We start from the raw sequence: 8,411 nt of genomic DNA, 5'->3' as shown, positions 1-8,411 counted from the left end.
ATATATATATATATATATATATATACTGTATATATATTCCCTGTTTTCATTGTAAAGTTTTAGTAATCTTGTGTTTTTGTCATATTAGTTTTTTAATATATCTATATGGTTTTTTATTCATTTTTATTTCAGTTTTAGTTATTTTAGTAAATCAAGTTAAACTAAATGAAAATGAAATACCGAAATGAATGCAGAAATTATATATTTTTTTAATATTAAAAAAACTAACAAGGTCTTTTTATGGTTGTGGTTTTAGTTTTAGTTTAACTTAACTATAATAACCCTGGAGAGGTCATATCATCAGATCATATTGAGCTGTCCAGTTCCACAGCTCACTTACCCGACAAAGAAGCAGAACATACAGATAAGAGTATTCATGAGGCCGATGTCGTGGCTGATGCGGGTGATGATGGGTTGTTGGCAGTGTGGACAAACCGTCTGCACTGGAGCCGCCTGGAACATCTCCCCCTGTAGAACAGTGACGGTGGTGGCGGCACCAGGAGGGGCGAGGACTGTGGCTGTGTGACCTGGAGCAAAGTGACTGGGCCCCGGACCATAGTGCTCGGCTATCGGATGAGGAAAGTGTCCAGGCGGAGCATAGTAACCACCTGCAGCACATAAATTGTTTTTATAGATCTCTGCACACAATAGATCTCATAGACAATGTAGCTCGAATTTTGTCTATAATGAGAAAAAGTAGGTGAAATCTAGTATTAATTATAATGAAATGTTTTCTTAAAGGTATAGTTCACCCAAAAATGAAAATTCTGTCATTAATTACTCGCCCTCATGTCGTTCCAAACCCAAAGACCTTCGTTCATCTTCTGAACACAAATTAAGATATTTTAGATGAAATCCAAGAGCTTTCGAACCCTGCATAGACAGCAAGGGAACTACCACATTCAAGACCAAGAAAGGTAGTAAAGACACCGTTAAAGTAGTCCATGTGACATCAGTGGTTCAACCCTAATTTTATGAAGCTACAAGAATACTTTTTGTGCACAAAGAAAACAAAAATAACGACTTTATTCAACAATTTCTTCTCTTCCCTGTCAGTCTTTGACGCGCGTTCACGAGAGTAACACGACGCACGAAGGCCTTGCGGGTTTGGAACGTCATGAAGGTGAGTAACTAATGACAGAATTTTCAGTTTTAGGGTGAACTAACCCTTTAAAAAACAACTCTATTCCTGTCGTATCTTGCATAGTAGCACTGCCCACAGTGAAATCTCATTAGTGCAAAATCTCTTACTGTAAATTAAATAGGCTAAACATTAACCAGCATTAAATTACTTATTTAACTATTAAATAGACCGTTCACAAAAAAAATTCTGTCATCATTCACCTTCATGTTGTTCCAAACCTGCTTAGAACTATCTTTTGTGTAACACAAAAGGCCCCATTGACTTCCATAGTGAAGGCAAAAAATTAAAATAAAAAAATGAAGTCAATGGGAACCAAAACTGTTTGGTTCTTCAAAATATCTTCTTTTGTGTTACACACAAGAAAGAATGTCATACAGGTTTAGAATGACATGTGGGTGAATAAACAATGGCAGAATATTAATTTTTGCCTGAACTATTCCTTTACGAGATTTTAAAAGTGTCAATTCGGTCGGTGCAAGTTATTACATTTCACTGAAAGATTGCAAACACAAGCTTTTTTCTATTGAATAATATACACCAATCAATCATTCACAAAAATACCAGAACGTGTATTAAAAAAGAAAAACGGATTAATTTTGTGTAATACTGCCCCTAGCCCTGACACATCACTTTCAGTTTCACTGTGAACAGAAAAATTACCCGTTACTGGAAACCTGTTGCACCACAACAGATTTTGATTTCAATTGAGTAGTAGTTCTTCTTTCTGAAATGCTAATGTTTTCAGTTAGGAAGGCACACTCACCGTGAGGATGAGGCATGGGCATTGGCATATGCACAGGCTTAGGCATGGGACCTTCTCCTGGGACGTGTGGAGGAACAAAGCCTGGTTGTAGTGTAGCTTCATAAGGTGGAGGTCCATATTCTGGAGGCAGTGGCTGCCCTTGTGGAGGTCCTGTCGTTACTGGAGCACTGCCTGCTGAGGAAACACACAGTTAAATAAAAGAAATGACTGAACTCTTATATGCCTTCTTATAGTGGTAGAAAAAAATTAAGGTATATAAGACTTATTTTGAGATATATATACATCAAAGAGGCTGTCTTCAAAACAGGTTTAAAAACTAAGACTTAATTTAATGTCTATAAAGATTAGAAAAATATCTAGGAATTTACCAGGAACAGGAGGTTGCCCATTTTTCTCCACGAGAAGCGGGGCACTGGGGCCCCCTGGGTAAGGAGGAGGGGGGTCACTGGACATGTTGGTTCCCTGGAAGGAGGCCAGAGAAGGGAGCTCTCCTCACACTGCGCTGACGTTCAAGCGGCGTTTCTGAGGTGAACACAAACAGGCCGCAGGTTCAGTCACCACACAGTGTAATGTGATAGTGCCATCCCTGACTACTGTTGCCGAGGCATTTCAAGCGCATCCAGTTATCATCGATTTGCAGCGGCTCATTGCCTCTACATTCCCCTGAGCCCACAAATAAAAACAACATGTCCATAAGCATGAATTATCTGCTCTTATGAACACAGATTTTCTTTGCACTTTAGACTAATAAGGGTCAGTCGGTCAAGCCACCTGTATCCCAATACCACAGGTTATGAGATAAAACACTGTTCTGCAAGACTGTCTGTGATCATCTTTGAGTCAGAAGTACACACTACATCAATATACTTCATGATAAACCGTTCAAAAGTTAAGATTTTTTTGAAAGGTTTTGGGTTAATAAGATTTTATTTTTAAGTAAATAAACCTTTTACTCAGCAAGGACACATTAAATTGATCAAAACAGACACTAAAGACATTTATTATGTTACAAAAAAAAATTGTGACTTTTGAACTTCTATTCATCGAAGAATCAAAGAAAGCATTAAGCAGCAGTACAACTGTTTTCAGCAGTAACATTAATAAGAAATATTTCTTGAGCACCAAATAAGCATATAAGAATGATTTCTGTAGGATCATGTCACACTAATGGCTGCTGAAAATGCAGCTTTGTCTTCACAGGAATAAAATACATTTTTAAATGTATTTAAATAGGAAACAGCTCATTTATATATATATATATATATACTGTATATCTCAAGTATTCTGAAAACAAAAATCCTGAAAACAAACAACAATTACTATTTTCTTTCAGCAAGGATGCATTAAATTGATCAAAAGTGAAAGTGATTTCTATTTCAAATAAATGCTGTTCTTTTTAACTATAATGTATCATGGTTTCCACAAAAACATTGATTATAACATTGATAATAATAAGTTCAGCTTTGTATCACAGAAATAAATGACATTTTAAAATATTTTCAAAATATAAAAATGCTGTTTTTAATTGTAATAATATTCACAATATTATCGTTTTACTGTATTTTTGATCAAATAAAGGCAGTCCCAGTGAGCAAAAGAGACAAATATAATTTTTTTCCTTCATAAATATTAAAAAAACCTTACCAACCTCAACCTTTTGAATGGCAGTGTATAATGCATAATCCTCATAATATATGATAATGTGCCTGAATGGTGAAGTGCATCATCCTACCTGACGGTTAAAGATGGGTAGGCTAGTTAGTTAGCTAGTTAGTACAACTGATCAAGATTCTTCTTATACCAATCATTTAAGAAATCTACAGATAAAATCAAAACAGACAAATGAAATAATAACTAGGATACAAAGCAATGTTATGTAGTAAGTGCAATCTTCAGCGCCTGGCTTTAAGTAGACAGCTTGGGCCTTTGAGAAGTTAAAGTAATAACATTTACAGTAGAAACACAATGGCACAGTATTCTTGGAACCATGTAGGTCAAGACTAACTAGAGGTCAAACACGGCGTCCTTCATGTGAAATGTGTGTCATTTTGTGGGGGGAAAAAGAAAATGATTTCATTTTAGGAAAGATCTTTATGAATACAGCACCTCATTTGAAAGCCAAATCGAAGTATAGGCATAACAATATGTCAATATTGTATCATCATATCAGTGGCCCCTTTCATGACTTAGCAGGTGATAACATCATATCTAATTAGCATTTTCCTCGAATGGTTACCACCAGCCAACGAGGATAAAGCAGGAAATGCAAAAACAAAGGCATACTATATGTGGAGCATATAAATGTTGCTAACGGCTGTTGATTTATGAGAGTAATTTGTTGCCCAGTTCACATCCTTTACTTGAGATAATGGAAATTAATTACACAGAATGCTTCTCCATAACCACAAATTAGGTCCACATATCTGATGCATTTCTCTTGTGTCATTAGGGCATCTCAATTTCAAAAAACAGATCTGATATAAACCAGAAGATATACAAGAGACCTTCATGTTGATTCCAAACATTAACATTGCATGTACCTGAATATTTTATCCACACGACTGTACACCAGCTTATATACCAGCATAAAATAATAGCGCCAGCTATAGGCCAGTGGTGGTACTGTTCTTCTACAGCAGATATACGATATCCTTTAACAAAACCCTTCTAATTAACCAATATTAATTACAATTCTTACAACTTCTGCATGTTTGAACGTGCTTAGCATGGTTTTATGTATTAATTTAGTCAATGTTATAGGGAATCCAACTATAAGATTAAGGTTAGTGTTTGGCTATTTTTAACATGTCCAAATGACCAACCAGCACAAAAGTTGGTGTGTTTGCCGGGGTTTCTGAAGGTTTTATGAAAATAAATGACTTTTTAAGACCAAGTGAAGAAAATTTAGGGAATAAATGAAATGGAACACAATTCGTCGATATGGTCGCTTAATGCATTTGCATTTTGTATTAGCAACGCTTCAGAGTTTGAGAATAAAACTTTCAACAGATCTCCATTTCATTTTAATTCATTTTACTTTTTTACTGTAGGCTATACTCTCTGATCACACTGCAAAAAAGTGATGTTCTTGATTGTAAAATCAAGATACATTTAGGCTATTTGAGAAGCAATAAGACATAGCCTACAATAAGTCTTGTCTTTTTAGAAATTTATCTGCTAATGGTGTCAGAAAAATCTGCTTAATTCAAACGGAAAACAAGTTTTTTTTACAACCCACTGACAGATATTTGTTCTTGTTTTGAGCATAAACTCACTTACATTTTTTCAATTTGCATCTCATGTAAATGTATCTTGATTTAAGGATGTTTAGATATTTGTATTGGAAGACATACATTTTTGCAATGCATGCATGCAACGTTTAATGGCTTGAATGTAAGACTTTCTGCTCAGATTTAAGACCTTTTTTGGCCTTACTAGTTTGTGGAAGGGGAAATTAAGTCCCGCAGAAGCCCTGGCTTGTTCTGGTGCTTTCTGGAGTAGATGATGCGCTCAAACAGAGATCAGCGATTATCTAACCGGTTTCATCGCCGCTAGCACCGATTACATAAAACCGCCCTGGCCTTCACTATCACTCAACTTTTACTGTGATTCACCATTAAACCGCAAATTGCTGATTGTGCCATTAGTTACTAGCCTCCCATCGTTAACAAGAAAAAGCCTACCGTTATTCTGGCTAAAATAAGCTCCGGTCTCTACACTAACCCCAAACATAGCACACAAGTGTAGAATGACTAACGTTATGTGTATCTTTGTTGCATACATGCAATCCTCATTCATCGCAGTAGAATCAACAACAAGCCTGGCTAGCTAACATGTCTCGCTGTCATTTAGTCACATTAACACAGTAACGAAGTCTATCTGTTAAAAAGCCAAGCATTATATACAAACGAAACGTAACAACTTCCCCAGACAGATAAACATCGTTAGCAATTAAAATCCCTCGGCGATGCATACTTGTAAATGATGCGACCACAGGCCTGGCGGCTGCAGCTACGCTCCCAGCGCACAAAACACAGAGCAATAGTCGCTCAGACAACGCGCCGTTACCTTCTGGATCCACCGTGATAATGAAAATATCAGGCCTGACAACTTTTCAGTGCTTTCTAGCTCATATGTTCACGTTTGGAGCCCCACTTTTCCAATAGCATCCGCTGCTGGGAAGGATTTGACGTAAACATGGGAGATGGGAGGTGTGTGAATCCCACTGGCGAGTTTATATAGATCCTACTACGGCCAAGGCTTGGATTATGAATATGAATTAGGTTGACTGAGAGGACGCTCTTGGAAGGTTACCAAGCAACGTCAGCGTTGCGTAATTAATATTTATGTATTAAGGCTTCGCCGTAGTAGGAGACAAGTTTTGCCTCTTTCATTTGATGAGGATAATTAAACAAAGGGAACACATAAAGAATATTTGTGACCCTGGACCACAAAACCAGTCATAAGGGTCAATTTTTTTAAAATTGAGATTTATAGGCTACATCATCTGAAAGCTGAATAAATAAGCTTTCCATTGATGTATGTTAGGATAGGACAATATTTGGCAGAGATATTTGAAAATCTGAAATCTGAGGGTGCGAAAAAAAATCAAAATATTGAATGAAGTTCTTAGCAACTCATAAGTAGTCATAAGTAGCACGGGTATATTTGTACCAATAGCCAACCATACATTGTATGGGTCAAAATTATAGATTTTTCTTTGAAGCCAAAAATCATTAGGATATTAAGTAAAGATTTTGTACATTTCCTACCAAAAGTATATCAAAACTTAATTTTTGATTAGTAATATGCATTGCTAAGGACTTAATTTGGACAACTTTAAAGGCGATTTACTCAATATGATTGAGATGATTTGATTTTTTTTGCACCCTCAGATTCCAGATTTGTATCTCAGCCAAATATTGTCCTACAAACCATACATCAATGGAGAACTTATTTATTGCATGTATAAATCTCAATTTTAAAAAAAATTGACCCTTATGACTGGTTTTGTGGCCCAGGTCACATTTATTGATAATTATTTTCAGGTTTTAGCCTACTTTTATAACCAAAAACGTACCTTACCAGAACATTGCGTTGTTTTTTTTTGTTTTTTTGTGACAACCTAAAGGGAACCTATACAGAATGTTTCCTAATGGTTATTTTTAGGTTTTAATTTTTTCATAACCGAAAACTGAAAGAAAAAACCCCCGCTAAAACCAGCCTAAGCTGGTTGGCCAGTTTTAGCTGGTCTTCTGGTCTTCAAGCCTGGTCATAGCTGGTCTTATCTGGTTTGCAGGCTGGTTTTAGGGGGGTTTTGACCACTTCTTTAGCTGCTCAGGCTGGGAGACCAGCTGACCAAACAGCTAAAACCAGCTTGGCTAGGCTGGGAGATCAGCTAAATCCGGCTACTTCCAGCTAAAACCAACCAACCAGCTTTCAGCAGCTGGAAACCCAAAGTTATTCCGGTGCATGTATTTTATTTGTTAAGTGTCATAAGCAGAATAATGTAGAATTAGCTAAACATGCATTTGTTACTGCCGCAATTCACCCTTTTCGCTGGATTTCATACCCGCTCAGTAAACTTACAATAACGCACAATCAGAATGATTTTAAAACTGATATTTCAAGGTTAAAAATAAAGGGAAATAAGAAAACAAAAGAAATAAAGAAACTCAATATACAGTTAACACTTTAATAAAGGCCAAAAATGTAGAATAAATTATATTGTTTTGTTGTGATATAATACACACATTTTCATCATGAATATATTTTAATATATTTTGGTGTGATTGAATGGCAATTTCTCTCTGCAGATGATGAGGTTGTCTTTCTTATTTCTTTTTCTTTCTTATTTTATTTATATAGCACATTTAAACACAACTTAGAGTTGACCCAAAGTGCTTTACATAGCAAAATAAACAACAAGAGAGCAAAACTAAGTTATAAACTAATAATTAAAAATAATACTGATCCCAGTAGATAAATACAAATTGCAAATCGATCAAGGAGATGAGATTTAAGCATAACTTAAAAAATTGATAGAGAAGAAGTTGTTCGGATGGCAACCGGAAGATTGTTCCAGAGTGTAGGACCAACAATTACAAAGGCTCGATCGCCACTGTCAGGGTCTGGCGTCTGGTGTTCTCCCTCTCACCACCAGAGGTCGCCACTTCCCATCCTCCCGGACTCCGTTACCTTGACTCCACACACCTGTGCACACACTCACTCACACACCAGCTGTTGCCCATCCTGAGGGCTATGTATACGCCTTCCCCACGCCTCTCTGGGCGGATTATTAATTGTTGTTACGTGACTGATGCAAGCTCTAAGTGGCCGTATTGTGTCAGATTCCGTTTTCTGTTCTGAGCCTGTGGTCAGATTCTAAGCTCTGTTTGTGTTTCTGTTTTGGTGTTTACTTTGTTTTTCCCTGCAGTTAATAAAAACCTGCATTTGGACCCAGACCCCTGTTTACACGGTGTGTTCCCTTACCGCGCCGTGACA

General features: G+C 36.7%; 1 protein-coding gene across 3 annotated transcripts in view; it reads right to left on the bottom strand.

Moving 5' to 3' along the window:
• LOC107725021 (cell death-inducing p53-target protein 1-like) overlaps positions 1 to 6,127 on the bottom strand; it is a 9,132-nt gene extending 3,005 nt beyond the window's left edge. Inside the window, exons 1-4 of one of the 3 annotated variants that reach the window (XM_016534148.1) lie at positions 5,976 to 6,127; positions 2,276 to 2,429; positions 1,908 to 2,081; positions 341 to 608 (exon numbers count right to left, since the gene is read on the bottom strand). In XM_016534148.1, the coding sequence (XP_016389634.1) occupies positions 341 to 608; positions 1,908 to 2,081; positions 2,276 to 2,360 (527 nt within the window). In that variant the 5' untranslated portion in view covers positions 2,361 to 2,429; positions 5,976 to 6,127. The other 2 variants (XM_016534151.1, XM_016534149.1) reach the window with 2 other exon arrangements.
• Positions 6,128 to 8,411: the final 2,284 nt, after the last annotated feature.

The sequence above is a fragment of the Sinocyclocheilus rhinocerous genome, unplaced genomic scaffold (genome assembly GCF_001515625.1).
Source record: "Sinocyclocheilus rhinocerous isolate Xijiao unplaced genomic scaffold, SAMN03320098_v1.1 scaffold1027, whole genome shotgun sequence".
In the NCBI taxonomy this organism is placed as follows: Eukaryota; Metazoa; Chordata; class Actinopteri; order Cypriniformes; family Cyprinidae; genus Sinocyclocheilus; species Sinocyclocheilus rhinocerous.
The sequence above is the reverse complement of the archived record's forward strand: the minus strand, read 5'-3'. Positions and strand labels throughout refer to the sequence as shown.